This window comes from Macaca nemestrina, chromosome 13 (genome assembly GCF_043159975.1).
Source record: "Macaca nemestrina isolate mMacNem1 chromosome 13, mMacNem.hap1, whole genome shotgun sequence".
Lineage (NCBI taxonomy): Eukaryota > Metazoa > Chordata > Mammalia > Primates > Cercopithecidae > Macaca > Macaca nemestrina.
Window position 1 is genome coordinate 107354844 of NC_092137.1, and position 27970 is coordinate 107382813.

Here is a 27970-nt window from a genome sequence, read left to right on the forward strand (position 1 = left end):
TGCACCACCACGCCTGGCTAATTTTATGTTTTTAGAAGAGACGGGGTTTCAGCATGTTGCCCAGGCTGGTCTCAAACTCCTGACCTCAGGTGATCCACCTGTCTCAGCCTCCCAAAGTGCTGAGATTACATGCATGAGCCACTGCACCTGGCCCATTTTATCTACTTTAAAGTGTACAGCTCAGTGGTATTAAGTACATTCACACTGTTGTACAACCATTACCACTATTCATCTCCACAACGTTTTCATCTTCCCAAACTGAAACTCTGTACCTATGAAACAATAACTGCCCATTCTCTCCTGTTCTTAGCCCCTGGGAACCAATATTCTACTTTCTATCTCCACAAATTTGACTACTCTAGGTATGTCATGTAAGTACAATCCTACAATATTCATCCTGTGTTTTATTTCTAAGAAACTTGACAAACTGATTACAAAACTTACATGAAATAGCCAAAGATCCTGAACAGCCAACACAATTCTGAATTACATTTCTGATATAATAATATAATACTATAGTAATATTTTATTATAACACCAGAGTAATTACAACAGTGTATTGTTGGATCAAAAATATACAAAGAGACTAGGAACAAAATAGCGCAAAAACAAACTCCCAAATAGACGGAGATTTAATAAATGCCGAAGAGACCTTGCAGGTTACTAAGAAAGAATGTCCAATTCAGTAAATGTTGCTGGAACAACTGACTGTCCCTGAAGGAGAAAAGTAAAATTAGATCCCTTCCTCAAACCATACATAAGAATGTGTATGGATTCAATAATTAAATGTAAAAAGTGAAACTTTCAAACTTTTAAAGATATAGATTTCATGACTTCAGAATAGATGATGCAGAAAGTGTTGGATAAAAAGAAAAGACTGGTAAGTTCAACTGTAATTAATGAATTTATCTCAATCAAAAGATACCATAAAGAAAACATAAGACAAGACACAAACATAGAAAAGATAATTATAGCATTTATAACAACAAAGGATAAAGAGCCCTTAAAAATCAATAAGAACAAGACACACACACACATACACACACACACACATACACACACACACTAAAAATAGGCAAAAAAACATGAACAGGCATTTCACATAGGAACAAATACAAATGGCAAACAGACATGTGAAATCATGCTCATCCTTAACAGTAATCGTAAAAATTCAGTTTAAAGTCAGGGTGAGAGATCATTTCTTATATTGTATTGACAAAAATTAAGAAGTCTGATAGTACCAAGTGTTGGTGAGAACACAAGAAGGCCCCACAAGATACATGCTGCTAATGGGGGTGTAAATTTAAACAACCACCTTGAAAAATAATTTGTCACTATCTAGTAAAGTTGAACATTACTCCATAACACAGCAATTCCATTCCTAGGTAATATATATCATAAGGGAATGTTTTTCAAACAACAGATTGCATATAACTAATAGGTCATAAAATCAGTTTAAGGGTTGGGGTATTTTTTTTTTTCTTTTTGAGACAGAGTCTCGCCCTGTCATCCAGGCTGGAGTGCACTGGCGCATCTCAGCTCACTGCAAGCTCTGCCTCCTGGGTTCATGCCATCCTCCTGCCTCAGTCTCCCGAGTAGCTGGAACTACAGGCGCCCACCACCACGCCCGGCTAATTTTTTTGTAGAGACGGGGTTTCACTGTGTTAGCCAGGATGGTCTCCATCTCCTGACCTTGTGATCCACCTGCCTCAGCCTCCCAAAGTGCCTCACAGGCATGAGCCACTGCACCCGGCCTTTTTTATTTTTATTTTTATTTTATTTTATTTTTTTTAGGCAAGGTCTCACTCTGTTGCCCAGGCTGGAGTACAGTGGCATGATCTCGGCTCACTTCAACCTCTGCCTCCCAGGCTCAAGTGATCCTCCTGCCTCAGCCTCCTGAGCAGCTGGGACCACAGTCATGTGCCACCATGCCTTGCTAATTTTTGTATTAATTTTGTAGAGACAGGGGGTCTCACTATATTGCCCAGGCTGGTCTCGAACTCCTGGGCTTGAGCAGTCCTTCTGTCCTGGCCTCCCAAAGTGCTAGGATCACAGGCATGAGTCACCATGTCTGGCTGAAATCAATATTCTTCTAAGATCAGTTTTCTTTAAAAATAAAACGTAAAAATATCAGAGAGCATCATTAGTAATAAATAGGGAGGTAGCCACTGCTCCATGAACTGTTTGCTTCAGTTGCTTCTGAAATGGAGGTCCTATGGATATATGGGTGTCCATGGTGATTTAAAGTGTATTTCTTACTCTAAGTAATGTTAACTACGTTTGAAAGCCCTATAAAAACTCTTGTGCACATCCCCCAGAAAACATGTACAGGGTTTTTCATAACAGCATCATGCAAAATACCAAAAAACCATACATGACCCAAATGTCCAAGATACCAGAGATTAGAATGGACAAGTACAGTGTGGCATACACACAGGATGGAAAATTACAGAATATTGTGAAGAGGAGTTCTGCAGCTATACATAACGATGTGAATGATTCAGAGAAACAAAATACTGAGTGAAAACAAAGTTACAAAATACTATATATATTGTTTTATTTATAAAGCTAACGGACAATACTGAAAGATCAATACAAACAACCAAAAGCACGGATGTTGAAGCCAGACTGTCTGGGTTCAAATCTCATCTCTGCCACTCACTAGCCATGTAATCTTGAGCAAGGTACTTAACCTCTGTGCCTCAGTTTCCTCATCTGTGAAATGGAAATAAGAACTTACCATTTGGAAATGGTAAGCAAGGGACTTAACCTCTGTGTCTCAGTTTCTTCATCTGTGAAATGGAAATAAGAACTTACCATTTGGAAACTTGCCAAATGGAAATAAAAACTCATAGGGTTTTTAGGATTAAATCCTGTAAACTGCTTGGAACAGTGAACATGAAATAAAAAAGGAACTCAAGGAGAAAGAACAGAATGAGCAATGTTTTAGTTTTTAAGTTGGTAGTGAGTGTACAAGCATTAATTTCACATATTCACAGATTTCTTGCGTATAGCAAACACTAAAAATCTCAAGTGAGAGTCAGTTATGCCAAGGCTCTATTAATGCAGGCTTCATGATAAGCCACTGAAGACAGATGATGACGATGGTCTCAGTAATACGTACCTTGTTCTCAGCTTGTCCCCCACAGATTCAGCCCAGTTTTGGAGCAGACCAAAGAGTGGTTTTTCTTCATACTGTTTGGTGTATTGGGCCAGCAGTTCCTGCCCCACAACCTGCGCAGAGAGTTTATCACTCATCAGTCTCAGCAGTGTAAAAAACGACAGTATCTTTAATACTGCAACCCAATAAGATCTATTTGTCACTTAGCAAACTCCTTGGAAGGAATCAAATACAAGACCTGATTCTTAAAATGGCCTCTACTTTCCCAAGGCAAATGTGGGGCATTTATCACACCATCCCCCATCCTCCCCTGTGGCCGACTTCACTAACTGCTTACTGCTTGCTCTCTCTTCTTGCCTGTATCAGTCTCTAACACTGGTCCTGGGACCAACTGTTTTAGCTGACACTTTGGTAAAACCCACTTGTCTTCCGTGGACCAGATGGCTGGTCCATTCTCTTTTTCACCCCTGACATTCTCTGGTCAGTTAGACCTTTGGGGAATAGTATTGAAATGCACAAATAAAACAATGTCTACCCTCTATCAATCTTCTACTGCAGCAGCTTTAAAGTTATAATTGGGGCCTAAAATACTGCATGCTCTTCTGTGGTGGTTCAAAGAAGATGTCCATGGCTAGCCCGCTGCAGAAACTCAGCTGATGGTCAGCAACAACCACTAGACATGTGAGTGAGGCCACCTTGGACCAGCATGCTCCCACTCAGCCCCGACATGCTGCTGCCACAGCATGAGTGAGCCCAGGGAAGACCAGCAGGACAGCAGAAAAACCACATCGTGTGAGCTTAGCCCAAACTGTTGACCTACAGAATCATGAGCTAACACATTGGTGTCTCAAAGCACTACATTTTGGGGTGGTTTGTTACAAATCAATACATAGCTGATTCATTCTCTTTCAATTATCAATTTCACAATATTTCTTCTTTTCTTTATATGCATGCATGTTTTTATATAGATTATATAAAATGTTATGCATGCTTTCAATCAACAGTATATCACAAATGACATTTTTGGTTTGCACTGTTGTGTAGAATTCTATTTATTTACTGACCATATCATTTTGTTTTGATAAATCATAGCTAACTAAACATTTCCATTTGGTTGGTTACTTAGGTTGTTTCCAGTTTTATGCTGTCATAATAACCTTGATAGCAATATAAGCCGACAAATAGCATAGTCATATTTTGTATTATTACCTGTGAATAATTCCCCATGAACTTGATTGATACAGAGGTTCTTTTTTTTCTTTTTTTAAGAAACTGTTGTTTATTTTCCATCAACCATTTTTCCATGTTGCTTAAGAGCCCGTGCAAGAACCGCTTAAGACCATTCAGTGGTTGCTCGTACCCATTCAGTGGCCTGAGCAGTGGGAGCTGCAGACCAGTTTTCCATGGCAGGCTGAGCACTCCAGTCTTCAGTAGGAAACTTCTGAATAGGCACAGAGGGCACCTTCACATCTTCACACCAGTCTGCAACCTCAGGCTGAGTAGCAGTGAACTCAGGAGCTGGAGCAGTCCATTCACCCTGAAATTCCTCCTTGGTCACTGCCTTTTCAGCAGCAGCCTGCTCTTCTTTTTCTATCTCTTCAGGATCTCTGTAGAAGTAGAGATCAGGCATGACCTCCCACGGGCGTTCACGGGAATTGGTGCCACACATGTGCAGAACTTCCCGAGCCAGCATCCACCACATCAAACCCACTGAGTGAGCTCCCCTGTTGTTGCATGGGACGACAACGTCCACATAGCGCAGAGGAGAATCTGTGTGACACAGAGCAATGGTAGGTAGGTTAACACAAGATGCCTCCATGAGAGGCTGGTGGTCAGCCCTGGGGTCAGTAACCATAAGAAGCTGTGGCTCCCTGAAGGCTGCCTGGATCTGGTTAGTGAAGGTTCCAGGAGTGAAGCGGCCAGCAACTAGAGTGGCTCCAGTGGCAGCAGCAAACTTCAGTACAGCCCTCTGGTCAGTATTCCTGGAGGACATAACACTGACATCAGCAGGGTTTTCAACGGCAACAATGGCACGAACCACCAGCAGAAGCTTCTCCCAGGTCCTCTTCAGATTTATGATGTACATGCCATCACTTTTCCTTTTATAGATGTACTGTTCCATCTGGAAGTCAAGACTGGTGCCACCTAAGTGGGTTTCTGCTGCAAGGAACTTAAGGACATCCTCCTCCTTCATTTGCAGGACATCAAGGCTCCGGACATTGTAAAAGTTTCCCTTTAAGTTACGACGGGAATCCAGAACAACGCCGTATGGATCCCTCTGTAGGTAGCGCGGAAAAGATACAGAAGTTCTTCAAGAGGGTCACTCTGCCAATAAGAGGGATGCTGAAAACTTTCAAAGCATTTTTGCCTGGGGGAGCTTTATTGGCATTGGTGGGCAGAGCCAGGTGTGAAATGCATGGGATCATCTCAACCAACAGAGGACTGTGCCATACCCCGTGTCCTGTCAAATGCCATGTGGTCAAATACACACAGGCAGTTAAGAGCCCTGAACTTAGTTACACCAAAGCTTTCAGGTTTTCCAAGTCCCAGGCCTATGGAAGAATTAAATTCCCCTGTTCCCTTGAAATTAGAGGTGCTTTAGGCCAGCGCACAAGTGACACAGCCTTCTCTCCTTTCCCATCGCCATGGCAACCTGCAATGCTCCCAGGTATGACTGGTCCATAAGTCTGGGCATCTGCATTCGAGGCTGACACAGTAATTCTGAGTATAGATGCAGGCATTGTATATCTTGCTGTGTTCATGTTTACTTTATTATAATATAAATAACTTTCCTTTGGTTTCCTTAAGTAGTGTCTTGAATTCTTGCAATTATGTCTCTAGATAGGTTATGTGATCCATGATTTCATTCAGGATAGTAAAGGGAGTGTTACAAAATATTTATTGTCAAAAAGAGGGCATTAGGTCCAGTGAGACTGAGAATCACTGCATTACGGGTCAAAGAACACGTACATTTTTATGGCTGCTGCTATATAAAATAAGTGTGAGAATCAAACCCTGCCAGGATCTGGAAAAGTGGGGAAAATAAACTGACTTTAACTAGAATTAAAATTAAAGTGATATAGCAATCCAGTTCCATTTCACTAACGCAATACCAGGATTAAGATTTAACTTTGTTTTTGCTAATCTATAAAATTTATGATGGCTGTAACTCTATCTTACTCTTGCTGCAGAAGCAACGTCATTCCAAGTATGAACAAATTGCTTTCTCTGACTGCCACCCCCACAGCTTTCCCTATTGCTCTATTTTTCTCCATAGCATTTATGGCTACCTGGTGCTGCAGAACACAACTTGTTTACTGCCTTGCTGTCTTCCTACAACCTGGAAAGCTAGTGCCAGCGGGTCACAGTGTGTCCATCCTTGTGTCATCAGACAACGTATTGTACAGGGCCCAGAGGTGAGGACTCACCATTGAAAGAGTGAATGACTAAGTACATTCCCTTCCTGTTCTCCCTATCTCATCCAATACGTCCAATTCCTTGATAATCTCCTTTAACTTCTGCCACGATTTCCACTTTTTCCATTTAAGCAACTAAAATTGGGTAGAACTCACTCACTCTAACCAGAATTAAAATTAGAATGATACAATCATCAAGTTCAGGTGCTAAACTTAAGAAAGACAAGGGAGATAAATTTGGTTCTGGCAAACATCACAAAAGCAGATTACTCACTTTGGATCTCTGCTCCTTTTCTAGGTCATGAGATAAGGAAACATGATTTTTTTTTTTTTTTTTGAGACGGAGTCTCGCTCTGTCACCCAGGCTGGAGTGCTGTGGCCGGATCTCAGCTCACTGCAAGCTCCGCCTCCCGGGTTCCCGCCATTCTCCTGCCTCAGCCTCCCGAGTAGCCGGGACTACAGGCGCCTGCCACCTCGCCCGGCTAGTTTTTTTTTGTATTTTTTAGTAGAGACGGGGTTTCACCGTGTTAGCCAGGATGGTCTCGATCTCCTGACTTTGTGATCCGCCCGTCTCGGCCTCCCAAAGTGCTGGGATTACAGGCTTGAGCCACTGCGCCCGGCGGAAACATGATTTTTAAAATGAGTTTATTTTCTGCTGTTGATGCCCCCTTGGTGAAAGATTAAGTGATTGAAGCTATCAGCTACCATGGGATTTGGGCATTACAGTCTCTAGGTCCAGAACTTTATTTTATAACTTACCAGGCAGAGGCAAAGAGAGATCAGTCACCACCTAGACTGAGTATGCTTGTTTCACCTCATAGAGGTGTTCCTGAATATATTATAATATACTATATAGGATGTGTGTGTGTGTGTGTGTGTATGTGTGTATAATTTTTAACTCTATTTAAAAATAATTGTACGCTCACACAAGTTGCAAAGTTAAAAGCACACAGAATGATTCTCTCCAGCCATCACCCAGATTCCCCTAAAAAGTGATCTCTTGGCCAGGCGCAGTGGCACACGCCTGTAATCCCAGCACTTTGGGAGGCCAAGGTGGGTGGATCACCTGAGTTTAAGAGCCTGGCCAACATAGTGAAACCCCATCTCTACTAAAAATATTAAAAAATTAGCCAGGCATGGTGGTGCGTGCTTAGAGTCCCAGTTACTCAGGAAGCAGGAGAATCGCTTGAACCCAGGAGATGGAGGTTGCAGTAAGCTGAGATCACATCTCTGCACTCCAGCCTGGGCGACAGAGTGAGACTCTGTCTCCAAAAACAAAATAAAAAAGTGATCTCTTACATAACAATGGTGACTATCAAAACTAAGAAATTCAAAACCAATTTTATTCATTACATGTTTTAGTTCTAGATATTTCATTCCTTAGAATGGACCTAGTAGTAGATTGCTTAATAAAGTGAAACATTTTCGGCAACACAAGTGATTACATTCTCCTCTAAGTCTGGTGGTCTGGTGTTTTACTTATTCGAGGTTTCCTTAAGACAACTTGTGATAGGTGATTGTGGGTGGTGTTTTTGTGGCTCTTCATACAGTTCTCTGGTTCTGCATATTCTGTTGGTTCTGCACTCTTTATTTTCATATACACCTGCTCAGGAGCCCCTTTCTTAGTAGAACTCTAGGGTGAGTGAGCAGTCAAAACATCCACGTCTTTTCTTTTAAAAAAGATCCCATCTGCAGGAGGAATCAAGCAAATCTACAGCCAACATTTGGAAACTATGAGTCTTAGCAATTGTGCAGAATGATGACATCATCAACATACATTTGCAATAAATATCATATGCATCATGCAACATGATTATGTAACACCAATAAAAGTTATTTTTAAGGTCAAATCACTTTTCAAGGCATCTATGAAGCAACCAGCATTTCCACACACTAAGCATTTCACTGATTTATGCTAGGTACAGTGAAACTTGGATTAAAGAGCCTAACAAGTAGAGTTTGCTGCCAAGGCAGAAAGACTTAGAGCCAATTATAATAGAAAAATGTGATTTCTAAGGAGAGCCCACCAGATAACCATTATGAATCTAGGCAGTGGGGCCGCACTTGGATTTGTACCATAGAGTGGTAAATTCACTCAACGTGGCAGTACTTATGGCACTGGGCCCCAAATCATGCTCCAAGAAACCCTAGGTAGACTGGCTACATAATTTGGGGCCCAACACAAAATTAAAATGCCAGCCCCCTTGTTCAAATATTACTAAGAATTTTATGATGATGAGAACAGAGCATTAAACCAAGCATGGTCCCTTCTGAGTGCAGGGTCCTGTACCACTGCTCACCTCTCACCCCATGAAGCTGGCCCTGGCCCTAGGATTTCAATAGGATTGCTAGATAAAAGAGAGGACACCCAATTTATATTTGGACACCCAAATATTGCATGGGACATACTTATACTGAAATAATATTCATGTTTACCTCAAATACAAATGCAGCTAGGCATCCTATATTTCTTTCTCATACATCTGGCAAGCCTAGGTTCCTGAAGGGCATTTCACGGGTGACCTAGGGGTATAAGAATGAAGAAAAGACCAAGTGGATGGTCTTGATTTTTCACCATCATGCATGTTAACTCTTTACCTCTTTTACATGCTGGACATCCCATCAAGGCAAGATTTCTTTGGGGAGAATCTTTAAAAATTTCCTGGCTAGAAGAAATAAGAGGCAGAGACGGAGGGGATGACAGAAGAAGGGAGGGAAGAGCAGGGGAGGGAAATAGAGTAGAGGGGGAGAAGAGAGAGACGAGAGAAGGAACGGGGAGAGAAGAGAGGGAAGGGGAAAGGGAAGGGGAAGGACTACTTTAGCATAGAAACCAACATGTAAGCAGCTCTGAGTAATTACTGGGCCTTAAACATGGATTTGACTTGAACCTGGGAGGCGGAGGTTGCAGTGAGCTGAGATTGTGCCACTGTACTCCAGCCTGGGCACAGAGCAAGACTCCATCTCAAGAAAAAAAAAAACCAAAACAAAAAACAAAACACCAAACCAAAACAAAACAAAAAAAAACATGGATTTGAACTTCAAACCAGGAAGGATGGATGGATCTGAAGCAGTGATTTAGGCCCAGCAAAAAAACATGCACAATTCAATCGAACTTAAAAGTGGTTAGTTTTGTTGTGGTTTTCAGTTCAATCTGGACCAAGTTTAACTTATCTCCTTAGTGTCTCTTTCCAGTTAGCTATAAAGTGGTTTCCCCTTTCTGGTTTGCCTCCTTCCTTCCAGCCACATTCATGGAGCACTTACTATGTACAAGGCACCTACTGTTTATATTGAGTATAGGGAACACTAAAAGGATGAATAAGATACAGCCGTCGCCCGGGGTCTTCCAGTGCAGACGGAGAGATCAGCCTGTGTACACACGACTATACTCAGAGGGATCTGTAAAGAACACGACAGGTACAGAGGCACAGCAAGTTCAAAGTGGATCCCTTTACTATGAGGACTGGGGAACGCTTTATGGAACAGGAGAGCTCTTGACCTGAGCCTTAAAGAACGAATGAGCTTCATTCACGTGTTCATTCATTTATACAACACCTAATAGTAGCAACTACTCATTTTCTTTGAGCATCTATCTACTAAGGCTAAGCTCTGCTCCAAACTTAAGCTCTGTTCCAAACTTAAGCTCTGTTCCAAACTCTTTAGATGGAACACCTAATTTAATCCTCACGACAACTTTGGGTAGTTCATAGAATCACTCACTCCATTGTCCACATAAGACAACTGAGGCCTAGAGAGGTTCAGCCAGTTGCCAGGGTCACATAGCCAGGAAGTAGTGGGGCTGAGGACTTCAACACAGAGTCCATGCTTTCAGATGGAGTTTCATTCACTCTGTCATCCAGGCTAGAGTGCAGTGGTGCGATCTCGGTTCACTGCAACCTCCGCCTCCCGGGTTCAGGCGATTCTCCTGCCTCAGCTTCCCGAGTAGCTGGGACTACAGGCACCCACCATCACACCTAATTTTTGTATTTTAGTAGAGATGGGGTTTCACCATGTTGGCCAGGCTGGTCTCGAACTCCTGACCTCAAGTGATCCACCCCCCCCCCCTCAGCCTCCCAAAGTGCTGGGATTACAGGCGTAAGCCACTACACAAGCCCAGAGTCCATGCTTTCAATAATTCCACACCTAAGCAGCACCTACTGTATGCCAGGCTCTGTTTAGTCACTGGGGATTCAAAGAGAATGCAGGAACCCGTGGTGTGCTGGGGGAGGGGCAAGAGCAGACAGACTGTCAGGATCACGTGATGAGATGACAGGTGAACTCAAAGCTAGTGGGCACAGAGAGGGACTGCGCACTCACGCTTGACATACATTCTGAATCTGAGAAGGAATGGTAGCAGCAACAAAGGCTTTCAGGGCTGCGGGCAGAGCGCCTTTAGAGACACCGCAGCATGGAGAAGCCTGGACGGCCAGGGTGTGTGACAGGAAGGGGCAGGGCAGGGCTAGACACCAGGCCTTGGCTGCTGTCTGAAGAGCTGTCTTTATCCAGGCGCTTTGGGGAACTGAGTGACAGTGTCAGTATCCGGAGCCCGGTGTAGAGACCCTGGAGGCTGCCAGATGAGCCACCTCTGCGATTTCCTGTTGGAATTTCTGAGCCAAAGCAGAGTCCACAGGCCCAACATGGTGGTTGTGGTGTGCCCCTAAGTTAGGAAGTTTGGGGTGGTTTGCTGTGCCACAGTAGACAGGAACGGGGAGCTCTTCCAGTCCCTTTCTCCCTTCTTGGTGTCTCTTCTTCCCTTCGCTTCCCATCCCACACATCTGCGCCACATTACCTCAGTCCCCTGGACACATTTTGGCTCTCCTACTTGGAACTTGCCCAGGCTACTTCATGCCACAGTAGGGGCGTGAGTGGTGTCTGGCAACCAAACCATCACCAAATGCAGAACCCACAGCTTATTCTAATAGCCACAACACAGCCTTAATTGAGCCCCTACTGTGTGCCAAGTGCTCTACAGGAGTAACTGTAAGAGTCCTACAAGGTACAGGTGATGGTCCCGGTTTTACAGGTGAGGGCTGTAACTCTCAGAGGGGCTAAGCCCAGGATTTCATAGTCCCTCAATGTGGGTGAAACAGAGCCTGGGCTATCTGGCCATGAGGCCGCCCTGGCCTAAGCGTGCATTCTTCCTCCAGAGCTCCCTCCTTTGCAGCCTATTGTGTGCAAGGCTCTGTTGCTCACCCCATGCCATAGACGGGTTTTGTTAGACACACCCCTCACAACCCCCATGGCCATTTCGCATTAAAAACAAATTATGTGCTTACCTTCTGTTGAAAACTTAGAATTTCTACACCGCCTGAATCAATGTTCCCCCAACGCAATGATCAGTGGGAGCTGAGGAGAGGTTACAGCCCCTTTGGAAAGGGGCAAAGGCTCTCCGTGTGCACCAGTCCCCATGGTGCTCTGAGTCCCTCTGGGTCTGCTGCAGTTATTAAGGTACCTGCCTGGCCTTGAAGGTGATTGATCTGCTGATCCCTGTTGTGGGCCTAGTCCAAGGGTCCCATGCACATGGTACAAACAGCCTGGGAGTGTACCCCTGCCCCGCACCCCCTGTGCTCTTCCCATCATCATCTGTAGCCGGCCCAGTGGAGTCCAGCTCAGGAGCACACCATTCCTGCAGGCAGCCGCAGCCCTCACACCCCATACAGACTTCATTCTGGCCTGAACTTCTCACTAAAGAGGTAGAAAATGCCATTTTTCATACAGCTGGGCCACGGGCACTGCCCTGGCCAATGGGACCTATGAGGAATTCAGCTGAAGGTTTCTGGGGAAGGTTTCCCCTCGTGCTGTCTTCCCCAGAATTGTGGCAGCTGTTTTAAGACACTGATGAGACGACCCAGAAATCACTCCAGTGTCAGTGGAACTGGACGCTGGACAGAAGCAAGGGACTCAAGGGCAGACAGTCCCCAGCTGTGGGGTCACCAAGAAGCATGGTTGGTGTTCTTATGGTTTCAGCCACTTTAGATGGGTATTTATTACATGCAGACAAACGTGTCCTGACTGCTAACCCGAACTCCAGGAAGCAGATGTGCCCACCTTCCCTAGTGCAGGGGCAGCTGCTGTTCCCAAGTGTTTTCCCATCCCATTCTCACCTCCCCTGGCCTCCCTCTAACCCCCACTCATCCCCCTATCGCCCTCATTTCCAGCAAGCTTCCTCATAGTGCATGCGTGTGTCAGCCCCCTCCCGAAACCCAAGCCCCTGATGACAACAACAAACCATCCAGTGTCGTTGGAATACATGTTACTTGTGGAATTTTTTTCAATTGAAAAGAGAAAGTAACTTGTCTTAAATCTGTGACAAAATGAAGAATGAAATGGCAATGGGCAGAATGTTAAAAAAGAAATCCTACTTGGTTTGTTACAACTTGAGTACCATGCAAACCCTTTCTGAAAGAAAAACAATTCTCCTTAACCCCCAATGTTGATTTAAGTTGTTTCAAATTATAACATTACTCAAACATGTTCAAACATAAAACTAGATATAAACACCTTATGTTTATAGCTCTTGTTCAACTCTAAACTATGAAATTAAATACAAGCAAAACTACAAAACCAATAAGATTCAAATCAACAGCCCTAATCACATGTGACAGACAGTGTTTTGCAGCATGAACTTGTTTTTTTCAAGCCTGTGCCAGTTCCTTTGGGGGAGTTATGCCCACACCCCTGAGGACTGGGCAGAGAGATCCCTCTGCCATACTTCTCTGTGAGCTGTAAAACTCTCTGCTATGGTTTGAATGTGTCTCTTCTAAAATTTAGGTATTGCCAATGTAATAGTACTAAAAGGTGGAGATATTTGGGGGTGATTAGGCCATGAGGGCTCCTCCCTTGTGGATGGGATTAGGTGCCTTTAAAAAAGGGCTTGATGGAGTGAGTTCACCCCTTTCTCCCCTTCTGCCTTCCGCCATGTGAGGACACAATATTCAAGGCGCCATATTGGAAGCAGAGAGTAGCTCTCACCAGACGCCAGCATCTTGATCTTGGACTCCCTAGCCTCCAGAACTGTGAGAAATAAATGTCTGTTCTTTATCAATTACTCAGCGGTATTCTGTTATAGAAGAAGACATGGACTAAGATACCTCTTCAAGCAGCAAACACATCATACCAATCTTTGGCCTCCACTAAACACAGATGTTTTAATCATAGAAAACCTACATCTGTTCTTTCCTCATTGGTTCCTGGTGATCAACAAGGTGTTCTCTGGTGCTGACGGGCTTAGCAGTGCAAGACAAAGGCCAGACTCCCCACGGCAATCTCTGGTTATGTGGCTGTTATCCTGATGATCTGTGTGTACTGCTTGGACTGTATCTGTTTAGATGATCATCAAAATTAAGACACAAAATTAACACATTCTGTCAAGAACTCATAGTCCCCAATTTGAAAAACTACATTAAAATCCAATTCTGGGGAGCAGAGAAGAAAAGATGAACAAAGGCCCCAGATCCAGAAGGCTCCCTTTCTCCAGAATCTCACACATGGAGTCCTGATGAGGAAAAATGTAAATATTTAGATGCTGCTACATCTGGTTTCGAAAAACTTAGTGCCAGCTTTGTGTATGGGTCAATGGATTTGGAAAGAGAAAAACAGATCTTGTCTGTTCTAACTACCTTGGTCCTCTTTTCTAAAATCACTCCAAAGTTCTTCCACATCCCCAAAATAGAATGCTCACGTTTTGGGAATGCATTGTATCAATTCTGTTCCTCAAACTGATCTTCCAGCCCTCCTCTACACTTCATTTCCAATGCCGCCACCCTGGCCTGGGCACCACCATCCCCCTCCAGGCTGAGAACTTGGGCCCAGGCCCACGCTTGGCTGCCCCCGCCCACCCCCATCATCCCCCATGGCCTTGACAGCCTTCACTCGCCAGGCCTCTGCCTGCCTGTCTGGCCCCATTTCACACACCTCTACACCTCCCTTCTGCCATCATCAGAGGTAATTCTGGACATAAGTCCCTGTCTGCAGGTTTCAGGGAAGGTCCATTGAACTGTTTGCTCTGGTTCTGCTGGGTGAGGCCCTCAGCACTCTGCTTGCTCTCTCTCTCCAGGAGGCCCTCAGACGAGGAAGGCAGGCGCTCTTCCAGGGAAGCAGAGCTGTTACCCACAGCCCTGTCACTCCTGCACCAGCCACTCCTACAGCCCCTGCTGCTGCTGCCATTCAAGTCACAAGCCTTAAAATTGATGCTTCATGTCACGCAATTGGGTGGACCCAGCCCCCACCTCTGACGTTAGGGGTATCTGCACTTTCTCCACTGGCATCTCAACATCTTCACCTGCTGATCCGTGGGGCTCACCCTACAGCCAGAGGGCTAGGGCTTCGGTGAGAATGTTCTTTCAGGTCCACTATGTGGTTCCTTCCTGGAGCAGAAGGAGTCCAAGTTCTTCAGCCCAAGGTTCAGTCCACACCCACCACCTTACACAGGCCGGTCTCAGGGTCTCATTCTAACACTTGATGTCCTGCTTGTCTGGGGGAATAATCTGGAATACTTCCCAGTCGTGGGAGTAGAGAGGGTTGTTAGTTGGAGGATGGGGTGAGCTTGCGTGTATCATGAGTTGGTCTGTTCTCTTGAAAAGCCCTTCCTTTCTTTGTCACTCTTCATTCCTTTTCTTCCCTCCCCGACATTTTATATCAAAGGGAAATAATATTTTTTAATGGTTTTAAATATACTTGATCTCTAAAAATTAAAAGCCCTATTAAATAGTCTTAAATAAAAAGCAAAAATCTCCTACCCAATCTTTTACCTTTAATAACTCACTCCAGAAATAACCATTTTTAAGTAGTTTTTGTTCTCCTAGAAGAGGAAGCTTCCCCGTGTGAAGGTCAAATACATTCTCGTGTCATGCTTTAGTTTGCTCGTAGTTGGAGCATGCTTTTCTTGAGTGGTTTTGTTTTTCCTGAAGTCTTAATGAACTCTTCTTTCTCTTGTTTCAAGAAGAAACATGCCTTTTCTATCACACCACTAGAATCTTCCTGCTTCTTTTTGTTGAACAGAAATTGTTTCCTTCTTAAAGTCAGTCTTTTGACCCCTCTGACTTCCTGTTCAAATTTGGACTAATTGTTTTCTGGGCTTGTCACGTCACTACCATCCAGGTATTTCTTCACACATACTCCACTTGGGTTAGCCCCACAAAGGATCCACGTCTTTTAAATTCTTCATTTCTTGAATGCTTTTCTGCAGTTCATCCACAAGTAACATTTTTCAGAAAATGCACAGCAAGTGAACTTATCGTGCATTTGAATATCTGCCTTTATCTTGCCTCATACTTGATCAATAATTTGGCTGTGAAATTTTACATTCAAAGCAACCTTCTTCAGAACTTTAAAGGTATTACTCCATTTTATTCTAGACCTGTAGGCCCTTGCCACTCAATGTGATCCAAAGGCCAGGAGCCATAATATCACCTAAGAGATTGCTGGAAATACAGAATCCCCCCACCCCAGAATCTGAAGTTGAACAAGATATCCAAGGATGTACGGGTACATTACAGTTGAGAAGCTGTTGCATCCTTCAGTGCTGCTTGAGAGGTCTGTGGTCAATCTGACTCTTAGGCCTTAGCAAATAATCCCATGTTTTTTCAGCTTGAGGGTTTTGAGGCCTTTCTTTGTCCTTGCTTGATGTCCTGAAATTCTCCAGGTTGTTTTCAGGCTCTAGTCTTTTCCAATGGGTCCTGCCAATCTCCAGACTTGTTTGCCTTTCTTCAGATCTCGAGAATTTTCTTCTATTTCTCTGATTTACCTGCCTTTCTATATTCTCCAATCCCTTTCTTGGAAATGTTATAGATTTTCGACTGATTATCCATCAAAAATGGATGGAATGGAAATTTCCCTTTAATCTTACTCCCCGTTTTTTGTCTTTCTGATCTTCATTCTGGGAAGTTTTCTCAAATTTGTTCTGTAGCCCTTATATTGGAGTTTTTTGTTTTTTTTTTTTTGTAAATGTATATATTTAATTTTCCAATCACTTATGGATCTCTGAATGCTCGTATTTCATAGCAGGCTGTTCTTGCTCTATGGATGCAATGTGGCCACACATCCCTAGGGTTACTAATTAGTTTTTGTTTCTCTATTTTGCTTCCTCCAGTGCCTGTTGTTACGTTTGTTCATCTTGCTCCTTCTTTTTCATGCTGTTGATTTTTCTTTAAATTTTTTTATATAATGCTATGAGATCACTGCTCATTTTTTAGGTATGATGATGGTTATCATGATTTTATAAGAAAAGATCCTTATTTTTAGAAAATGAACATTGAAGCTCTTAGGGATGAAGTGTTTTGATGTCTGCAACTTACTCTCAAATGATTTCATGCACACACACACGCACACACAAACATATGCATAGAGGGTAAAAAAGAGAAATTTTAATATGGCAAAGTGTTAACATGTAATGAAACCAGGTGGACGGTGTGCCCAGACATTTATTGTACTAGTCTTTCAACTTCTGTCTTGAAATTTGTTTGAAATTTTTGATTGTAAAAGTTGAAAATAAAAACAAAACAAAAAAATTTGATGCTGCTTGATTGTTAATTCTCTGATTATCCTTAGGAAAATACCCTTGGGGGTCTGAAATTCCTAAGGAATCAGCTTTCTTAGAGTAAAACAGATATGTGCTTGGTCTCTTTTATTTTCTTCCTCAGTTCAAATTTGATAGAAACTACACTGGACTGACGCCCCACTGCTAGTACCCGGCACACATCAGCCGGCCTGCCCCACAGCACGGCTCAGGCATTCCTGCAGGGGAAGAACAGCTGGGTTCCCCAACCCCTGCAGGAAAGGTCTGTCCTACCCCAAACTACATCTCAGTTGAGTCTAGTGTTTTAAGCACGGAAAAAGTACAAAAGGAGTTTTGTTCTCTTGGCCACCCGCCATAGCCCGGTACCAAAACAACCCAATGCTCCCTTCTGATTGGAGAAACATTTTGTGCTCTTCTGGACATAAGGCTTGATGGTATTACTGCCAGGCCTCCCATCAGCAGGCACACATCTTGCCATGGGCAGCTCCAAGACAGAGGTCTCTGCAACAGAAGCCACCCAGACCAGTCAGGAAGAGGACACCCCTTCCTGGTCTTTAAGTAAGTTAATGGCAGGTCATTTGCATCTTTGCATATTTGCACTGCGAAGTAATGAACAATATATGCAAAATCTCTAACTAACATTCTTTAGGGAATCTGCCATAATGGATTAGGAAGGGACCTGTCTTGGTGTATCTCTAATGAAGCAAAAGAAAGTTATAATGGGATTTCATGGGTGTGGGTAGTAATTGGATTTGGTGGAGGGTATAATTAAATTTCACCAAGGGGCTACAACCTCTGCCCTGGCAAATAATAAAAGGGTCAGAAAACTTTCCATCTTGCTTAAAGGGAAACATGGAAAGCCTGCAGAAATGCCACAGCACATCCCCTCAATCATGGGACAGCAACCTAGCACCTTCAGGATCTCAAAAGTTTTACCTTCCAGTAGAGAGCTGAAAGCACTGTAGGTAAGATCAGAATATTGTGAAACTCACTGGCCAGTTTCTCCCCTATGTCTCCTGAAATTTCCATCTCTACTTCAATAAGGAGAATCAAAGCAGGATCCAGCCCAGAGAAGGGTGGCCTCCCCCAAACGGGGAGATTCCAACATACAAGTGGAAGGCTGAGTGGACCAATACAGGCAGCCAGCACCACCTCCCATCACTGTGGAGGCATCACCCCTGGATACCCAGCAGCAGAAAACTCTCGGTCCAACGCAGGGCAAGTCACCTGTCAGGTTTCCTATGAGGCGGTGCTCACTGATGGCAAACAAGCAGGCTGACCCTCCCCAGCACTAAGCTATATATTCAGGGGTCTCGGTCTCTCACCCCAAGGGACCAAGCACTGCCTGGCCAGGCTGTTAAGTTTTCTTCCCAGAGAAGGTTTCTGGAGCTGTGGCAGATGCTATTACTGCAGTCAGGTGCTCTGCTGTGGGGAACTGGGTGTCCTGCTATTAAACAGGCCTTCATGGAAATGCATGACCTTCCACCTGAATTCCTCTCCTGCTCTCAATCCTTGTGACCCATTGTCTCTTCAGAGTCATCCAGAAGAAACAACCCCCACCTCCAGTTGTGTCCACTCAGCTTGTGTCTTAGTCAGCTCAGGCTGCTATAACAAAATACCATAAACTGGGTGGCTTATAAACAACAGAAATTGATTTCTCACAGTTCTAGAGTCTGGGAAGTCAAGATCAAGGTAGTGGTAGATTCAGTGTCTGCTGAGGGCTCATTTCCTTGTTCACAGATGGCACTTTCTTGCTGGGTCTGCATATGGTGTAAGAGGCAAGGAAGCTCTCTTTGACAAGGTGCTAAGCCCACCCATGAGGGCAGAGTGATAGTGATCTAATCACCTCTCAAAGACCCCACCTCCTAATACCATCACCTTGGTAGGTTTTGTCACATTAATCATGGAGAGACAAAAACATTCAAGCTATAGCAGATTGGCCTGCCAATTTCATTCCATGCTTTGCATTCTCCAGAAAGTAATAAAAATACTTGGTCATCTGATGGCCTCTCTCCCACTGTCAATGTCATTGACATTGTCATTTACTTATTCCTGGTTTTTATTTATTCTAGTTATTTGACCTTGAAGAGGGAAGGGCACTAATGCCAGTCAGGAAGGGCATATGCTTTATCTTATGGCACGATGTGCAAAATAAAGTTAACATGAAAGGCCTGAGACTGCTATCCTGAGACTGCATCTGGGAACATGGGTTTGGGAAGATTCCCACCATTCCTTGACTGATAAGGGTGGCTCACTGTGCCAAACCGTTTGAGCACACAATGTGGTTTGTGCTGAACATGTGCTTTCTTCTGAAAGTCTGCATTGATATGTGCTAGGCAGAGGGAGTCTACATGACCAGCCCCCAATAAAAACCATGGACACTGAGTCTCTACTGAGTTTCCCTGGTAAACATTTCACATGCATTGTCACAATTTGTTGCTGGGGGAATTAAGCATGTCCTGCACGACTCCATTGAGAGAGGACTCTTGGAAACTTGTTTCTGGTTTCCTCTGGACTTCAGCCCATGTGCCTTTTTCCTTTGCTGACCTTGCATTTTGTATGTGTGTGAGAGTGTGTGTTTGTGTGTGTGTGAGAGACAGAGATGCGTGTGTGCATATATATGTATTTTTTACATATGATTTTGCTGTAATAAATCATAGCCATGAGTATAAGTATATGTCAAGTCCTATGAGTTCTCCTTGTGAATCATCAATATTGGGGGTGATCTTGGGGACCCTTGACACACCCCACTTATACAAGAAGTGTTTCCAGCTGGATCATCGCTTGAGGTAGCATTTTTCCAGTATGTGTCTGGAAGATATCTGTCTGGCAAATTGGTCAAAACAAGGCTTACAGTCTGGACTTAAGGGATCTGGTGATCTGTTTCTTAGCAGACTGTGAAACTGGACTATGCCCTGGTTCTTTCCCCAGCCTAGGCCTTGGAGCACTTGTGTGCATTCTTAGTGCACAGGGTGCCCGGCTTTCTACGCTGATGATGTTCATTCTCCCAACCAGGTGCTCAGCCTCCCTGCGCCCAGCATCCCTGCACGTTCCTGCTGTTCACGGTTCAGAGTTCCTCATTTCATGTTCCATGCTCCCACTTACGTGACAAACAAGAAGAAGTCCCTGTTTTTCCCCATGCTTCCACTAGAGTTCACAGTCAGAAATTGTGACAATTCCCATAACACACTAAACAGCCTTTCCATAATGCTCACAAGCTAGAGCTTGCAATTAAAAGCACTAAATCACAACTTCAGGGTCAAGTGCTGTTGAATCACATGCTTATGTTTAAAATATACTCCCAAAGAGCAAGTTGTCAAAAAACCTCACTTGGATCACAAGCTGAGATGGAGAATGTGAATTAGTGTAACGTCTGAATTACTGAATATTCTTAAGAAGACTTTTTGATGCAACATTTAAACAGGAGGGAGACAAAAAACAGACAATTTTTAATCTAGCCCAAGTTAAATTGTAAGTCTCAATTCTCCCCCAAACAAGCTACTCTCCTATAGATATTGCTAAAAGCTAAGAGGGAATGGGGAGCTGCCACTAAATACCATGCCGCCATCCTCATTCTAATACACTTTTTAAGATAAATAACAATGGAAAGAATGTTCTTTTTTAATCGTCAAGACCACTTACAACATAGAGGTATCAATATTTTGCTCTATTTCTTTCTAAACTTACTCATGCATAGGTTTTTGTTTTATACCTTTTAAAAAAATTCTTTAAATGTAACTGTAGCATTTACATGAATGTAACTGTAGCAATGAAGCAAAAGAAATAAATAATTCAGAGAGATCCTATGCACCCTTTAACTGTTTTCTCCCAGTGGTAACACTTTACACAACATTTAATGGCATCCCAACCAGGAAAACAGTGTTGGTGAAATCCACAAAGATTATTCAATTTTCATGTTATTAATATTTCTTTTAGCCATTCTAATAGAAATGTAGTAATATCTCATAGGAGTTTTGATTTGCATTTCTATAATGGCTACAATGATGTACCTATTTTCATGTGCTTGTTTGTCATGGGATTATCCTCTTCCGTGAAATGTCTGCTGATGTTCTTTGACCACTTTCTAATTGGATTGTTTGTTTTTCACTGTTGAGTTTTGAGAGTTCTTTATACATTCTAGACTCAAGTCCTTTGTTGGAGGTGTCATTTGAAAATATATTCTTCCTGTCTGTAGCTTATCTTTTCATTCTCTTCACACGGTCTTTCATAGAACAAAAAATTTAGTTTTCATGAAATCCAGCTTACCAATTTTTCCTTTTATGAAATGTGCTTTTGATGTCAACCCTAAGAACTTCTTCCCTATCCCCAGGTCTCAAGGATTTTATCCTTTTTTCTAAAAGCTTTATCATTTCACATTTTATATTTAAGTAATTCATTTTGAGTTAGATATCTTTATAATGTGTGAGACTTAGGTTGAGGTTCAGTTTATTGCCTGTGGATGTCCAATTACTCCACCTCTATTTGCTTAAAAGGCCATCTTTCCTCCACTGGATTGCTTTTGAAACTTTGTCAGAAAGCTACAGTTTTTTCTTCCCTTCTAATCTCTATGTTTTAATTTATTTTTATCGCCTTATTGCACTGCTAAAACTTTTGGCACTAGTTGAATAACAATGGACATTCTTGCCTTTTTCCTAATCTTGGGGGAACAGTATTCAATGTTCCACTATTAAGCATGATGTTAGCTATAATTTTTGTAGACTCTCTTTTTCAAGTTGAGGAAATTCTCTTCTTTCCTAGTTTGCTGAGTTTTTATCACGAATCGTTGTTGGATTTTGTCAAATGTTTTTTCTGTGTAAACTGACATGATCATGTGACCTTTTCTCCTCTGGTCTGTTGATGTGGTGGATTGCATTTGACTGACTTTTGAATGTTGAAGCATACTTGCATATTAGAGATAAATTCCACTAGGTTGCCACATGTAATTCATTTTGTACATTATCAGATTCAATTTGTTGAATATTTTGTTGAAGATTTCTGTATCTACATTCATGAGTGCTACTATCATGTAGCTTTACTCCTTTTTTCTTCTATCTTTGTCTACTTTTAGTATCAGAGTAATACTAGCCTTCTAAAATGATCAAGGAGTACCCTCTCCTCTTCTGTTTTCTGGAAATAGAATTTTCTGAAAATAGAAGAGGAGAGAGTAACATTCTTCTTTAAATGGTAAATAGAATTCTCCAAAGCTTCAAGGCCGGGAGATCTATTTTTCAGGAGCTTTTATATTATTATGAAGGGTTCAATTTCTTTAAGATTATAGGACAATTCAGTTTGTCTGTTTCAACTTTGTTGAGTCAGACAGTTTCTAGTTTTTGAGGAACTGGACCATTTCTTCTAAGTCGTCAAATTTATCAATGTAAAGCTATTTTCTAGTATTCCCTCCTTTTTTTTGGAGACAAAGTCTCACTCTGTCACCCAGGCTGGAATGCAGTGGCACAATCTTGGCTCACTGCAGCCTCTGCGCCCCAAGTTCAAGTGATTCTCCTGCCTCAGCTTCCCAAGAAGCTGGGATTACAGATGTGCACCATCGTACCTGGCTAATTTTTGTATTTTTAGTAGAGATGGGGTTTCACCATGTTGCCCAGGCTGGTCTCAAACTTCTGACCTCAGGTAATCTGCCTGCCTCAGCCTCCCAAATTGCTGGGATTAGAGGTGTGAGCCACCATGCCTGGCAACCTCATTATTTTTTAATGGTGGCATGATCTCTAAATATATCTTCTGTTTCATTCCTGATACTGGTGATTTGAACCTTCTTAATTTTTAACTTTGTCAATCTTGCTAGAGGTTATCAACTTTGGTGATTCTTTTCAGAGCCAGCCTTTTGTTTCATGGATTTTCTCTATTGTTCTCCTGGCTTCAATTTTATTAATGTATAATCTTAACTTTATTATTTCCTTTCTTCTGTTTGGTTTCTACTTATTTTGCTCTTCTCTTTCACTGTTCTTGAGGTAGGGATTTAGGTGAATGATTTGAGACCTTTCCTCTTTTCTAAAATAAGCATTTAGTACTATGAATTTTCCTTTCAGCACTATTTTATCTGCATCCCATACACTTTGATGTGTTGTGTGTTCATGCTCACTCATCTCTATGTCTTTTTAACGTTCCATTAAAATTTCCTATTTAACCTATGGATTAGTTGAAGTATGTTGCTCCATTTCTAAGTGTTTACAAATATTCTTCTTTTCTTTCTGTTCTTGATTTCTCATTTCATTCTATTATGATGAGAAAACATATTCTATATCTTTTTAATTCTTTTAAATTTGCTGAGTTTTTTTTTTTTTAATGGCCCAGGAGATAGTCCATCTTGAAGAAAGTTCCACCAATGCTTGAAAAACATGCATGCTCCTCCTGCTGAATAGAGTGTTCCATCCATTTTAATTAAATCCTGTTGCTTGATTACGGTTTTCAGTCCCTTTTTTTTTTTTTTTTTTTTTTTTTTTTTTTTTTTTTGCTGTCCATAAGTTTATTGTCTTTATCCGAAAAATCTTCATAGAAAATCGTTTGGTTTAGCTCTCAGCAGCCCGCTCCTGAGCTCTGAGGAAGTTTGCCTACTTTTGAGCCACTCGATCTTTCTTCTGAGCAAGGGACATTTTGGGACGGTTCCACCTCTTCTTTTTAACTTCTTTCTTGGGCTTCTTTTCATAGACTGGATTCTCATGTATAGCAGCATGAGCTTTCTTTTTTTTTTTTTTTTTTTTGAGACGGAGTCTCACTCTGTCACCCAGGCTGGAGTGCAGTGGCGCGATCTCGGCTCACTGCAAGCTCCGCCTCCCGGGTTCACGCCATTCTCCCGCCTCAGCCTCCGAGTAGCTGGGACTACAGGCGCCCGCCACCGCGCCCGGCTAGTTTTTTGTATTTTTAGTAGAGACAGGGTTTCACCATGTTAGCCAGGATGGTCTCGATCTCCTGACCTCGTGATCCACCCGCCTCGGCCTCCCAAAGTGCTGGGATTACAGCTTGAGCCACCGCGCCCGGCCAGCATGAGCTTTCTTAAACATCTCCTCCATCATGTTTGGAGCTACGCTGTTCTTTATGTATTGAGAGAACTGTTTCTTGTAAGCATCTTCATCTTCTTCCATTAAGTAGCGCATGTAATCTGCAACATTCTGGCCCGTGATGTGCTTCCGGTGTACTTCTGCATTAAATTCCCTGCTTTCAAAATCATAACCAGGGAATCATTTGGTACTGTGAGGGACAGACCAGCCTCCATCCACAGCTCCCTTCGGGAAGCCAAAAATTTTATTGCCAGTGATAGTTCTGGCAAGGCCTGCATCTAAATAGCAGGTGAAGGCAACTGGCTGACCATCAATGCTTTCCACATTGTATTCATTTGCCAGTCACTTACACTTGACCTTCATAGATGTTGTCCATGCTAAACCTATTGAGAAGACTGCGGGCCAGCAGCAGGTCAGTACAATACGCTGCAGCATAATTTGTCAGGCCAACCTTCGCACCATATTTTGGCAGTTCGCGTGCATACGCTGCACAGACTATCATATTCCCCTCTATACTGGCATAAGCAATCTGACAAATGATATCTCCGTTACATGAACTACTATCCTGTATTTGGGTATGTTGTATTTATTTTTATCCCGTATCACCAAGCATTTCTGAGCATAGTAATCGGTTGTACCCTCAAGTCGTCGTCTAAATTTCACTTGGTATCTCTTAAAGTAGTCCTTATTCTTAACAGCTCTAACAAACCCCATCCTGTGGAACAGAGACCCGCATCCGCTGCTCAACAGAGACCTGCAGGCCCAGCAGCGCCTGTTTTTCAGTTCTTTCCTATCCTTTCTGATTTGCTGTCTAGTAGTTTTGTTAACCATTGAAGTAAATGTGTTGAAATCTCCAACTATAATTGTTGATTTGTCTATTTTTCCTTTCATTTCTATCAGGTTTTCCCCCAGAACATCACAATATCATATTGTATAGTCTTATTATTTACATGTAAATACTTGTGATATATCTCATCACAGTCAAGTGATATTAATGTTTTACTACTCGGAGTGAAGTGTAGAAACCTTACCTCCATTTAGGTCTCTTTGCCCTCCTCACTTTTTAAATATAATCGTCTGAAGTATTTCCTTTGCATACATTGAGCAACACACTTCTCTCCTTCTGAGACTCTGATAATGCAAATGCTAGCTCTTTTGTTATTGTTCCACGAATCCCTATGATTCTGTTCATGTTTTTCTTCTCTGTTGTTCAGACTGGGTAAATTCTGTTGATCTGGCATCAAATTCACTGATTCCACCCTCTATCATATCTATTATCGGGGTCAGACTGCAAGTTTGTTGCATTATATTTTTAACTCTATCATTTGAATTTGGTACCCTTTTATTTGCTTATATTTTTTTTCTATGTCAAAAATTTGTTTTAAGAGCATTTGTAGCAGTTTTGTGCACCTTTGAAGCACTTTTATAGTGGGTATTTTAAAATCCTTATCAGATAATTCCAACATTGGATTCTCCTTGGTATCAGCATCTATTGACTTTCTCATTCAAGTTGTGATTTTCTTGGTTCTTTTATAACAAGTGATGTTCTGTTGTACCCAGTGTATTTAGATATGATATTATGAGATGATATTTAATCTTGAAGTGTAGCAAAAGGTCCTGATGGGTATATGTTCACTTTCCTGCTGGGTCCCGTCGACACCATGCTGGGGAAGAAGGAGCGCTGACTCACGCTGCCTTGTTGGAGACAGGTTGGGGGCAAGTTCAGTTCCTCTTGGTCCTGCTGACATCAGGGAAGGGAGTGGGGAAGCACAGGGCCAACTACCCCCATTTCCCACCACGTCATTGTGCCTCACTGATGCTGGATGAGGTGAAGGCTCCGCTGCTTACTGGTTCCTGCCACAATAGGGGAGGAGGAAGAAGGATATTAACTCCCCCACTTTGTCCTATTTCATTCTGTTGATGCCAGGTGAGGCTAGAGCCTCACCTCCCCACTAAATCCCCTTTGGGGGTTTAGGGGACAGGGAGGGAAAAGGTCAAAGTGTCCACTGGCTCTGCTATACGCTGCTTGATCCAGTTTCTTGTTGTCTTGTGGATGTAGAGCTTCAGCTCCTCACTGGGCCCACTGACACCAGGGGTGGGGAGAACACAGAGTAGTGACTAGTCCCTACTCACACCTCCTGGTTAGTCTAATTGATGTCAGATGGGAGGAGAGACTCAGCTTCCTGCTGGACCCCTACCCAGGGTGGGTAGTGGAAGCACACTGGTGATGGGCTCCACATTAAGCCACCTCATTGGTTCTTGTTGCTGCTGAGTCGGGGTGGATTCACCACCGGGCCTTGCTGACACTACTCTGGTGGGGAATCTGAGCGCCACCTGTTTCCACCAGGAGAGGGATAAAAGATGAGCTCCCTGCTCAGCCCCACAAACGCCACTGGGTGGGGGATAGGAGTACTACCCCTGCTTCTGCCTGCTTCCTTAGGTCAGGGATCCAGTGGAAGATCAGCTCCCAGTGAAGCTGAAATTGTCAACGGGGGTGGGGAGAGTGGTTATGCTTTTTTGATGTGTCTGGCTGGTACAGCATGGGTAATACCAAAAAGATTTTCGGTCATCAGGCCACCATCTTTATGGTCCTTTGGCTAGGGGATTAGGTGTCTCCTGGAGCATATTTTGTGTGTGCCTATTAGAGATACAGGGGACGTGTATTTTGTCTGGGATATATGGGAGACAATAAGGAAATCCAGAGACCTTATTGCTGTTTCATTCTTCAAGTCCCAAAGTCCCTAGGCAGTCTCCTTCTTCCTTCCCCCTTCCAGGGTCTTCTCTTCCCATGCTTTCTGTTGTATTTTGTCCGGGGAGTTTAATTGTGAAGAGGAGAATCTGTGAGGAATTGGGGCTATTCTATCTTAGCAGTCCAGGAGTCCCTGTTGTCCTTTTTTAAAAACCCCAAATCATGATCACATTCTTTATACGGTCAAGTGCCCCAGCTAAAAATTTCCCATCACCTAGTGATATCTTTGCCATCATCATGTCATAGCACAACACATCACCTTATCTATGCTTGGATGTGCTTCCAAATGCAAATACTTAAACATAAAAATTGTGTTAGGCACTGTTGGTGGGAAGGTAAATTAGTACAGCCACTATAAAAAACAGTATGAAGGTTTCTCAAAAACAAAACAAACAAACAAACAAAACCTAAAAATAGAACTACCCTATGACCCAGCAATCCCACTAGTGGGTATTTATGCAAAGGAAAAATAAATCAATATATCAAAGGTATACCTGCACCCACATTTGCAGCACTAGTCACAATAGCAAAGATGTGGAATCAACCTAAATACCCATCACATGAAGAAATGAACAAAGAAAATGTGTGTGTGTGTGTGTGTGTGTGTGTGTGTGTGTGTGTGTGTGTATTTAATGGAATACTATTTGGCCATAAAAAATGAAATCATTTCATTTGCAGCAACATGAATGGAACTGGAGGTCATTATGTGAAGTGAAATAAGTCAGGCACAGAAACACAAATATGGCATGTTCTTACTCATACATGGGAGCGAAAAAAGTTGATCTCATAGCAGTAAAGATTAGAATGATAGATACCAGAAGCTGGGAAAGGTGTGTGGGGAAAGGTGTGAAGTTAATCAATCAGTACAAATATACAGTCAGGTGGAAGGAATAAGTTATAATGTTCCATGGCAGAGTAGAGTGACTATCGTTAACAACAATATACGGCATATTTCAAAATACATAGAAGAGAGGACTTGAAATGTTCTCAACAAATAGAAATGATAAATACTCGAGGTGATGGACACCCTAAGAACTCTGGCTTGATCATTACACACTCCAGGCGTGTAACAAAATATCGCATGTATCCCTTATATATGTAAAAATATTACGTATCATTAAACAAACAAAAATTATGTTGCAGTAGCCTGTGGTATTC

At 42.7% G+C, this 27970-nt stretch overlaps 2 protein-coding genes and 1 pseudogene across 14 annotated transcripts in view; all 3 read right to left on the minus strand.

Annotated features, from left to right (window-relative positions):
• LOC105471812 (acyl-CoA oxidase like) overlaps positions 1–27970 on the minus strand; it is a 382094-nt gene that overhangs the window by 113084 nt on the left and 241040 nt on the right. For 11 of the 13 annotated variants that reach the window (XM_071077117.1, XM_071077121.1, XM_071077118.1 and 8 more), the window contains 2 exons: positions 8974–9060; positions 3125–3234 (listed from right to left, as the gene is read on the minus strand). The gene's annotated coding sequence lies outside the window, so the exon portion shown is untranslated. Of the gene's footprint in view, positions 1–3124; positions 3235–7186; positions 8227–8973; positions 9061–27970 lie in introns of those variants that run through there. The other 2 variants (XM_071077115.1, XM_071077111.1) reach the window with 2 other exon arrangements.
• Positions 3241–6947, minus strand: LOC105471814 (small ribosomal subunit protein uS2-like). The gene has a single exon (XM_024789742.2). It carries the CDS (start codon positions 5313–5315, stop codon positions 4455–4457), a length of 861 nt encoding a protein of 286 aa, XP_024645510.2. The 5' UTR covers positions 5316–6947; the 3' UTR covers positions 3241–4454.
• Positions 14396–26240, minus strand: LOC105471813 (large ribosomal subunit protein uL18-like; annotated as a pseudogene).

Excerpts from the sequence above, each read along its gene's own strand:
- LOC105471814 (XM_024789742.2), bottom strand. The coding sequence starts at position 5,315 with ATGAAGGAGGAGGATGTCCTTAAGTTCCTTGCAGCAGAAACCCACTTA.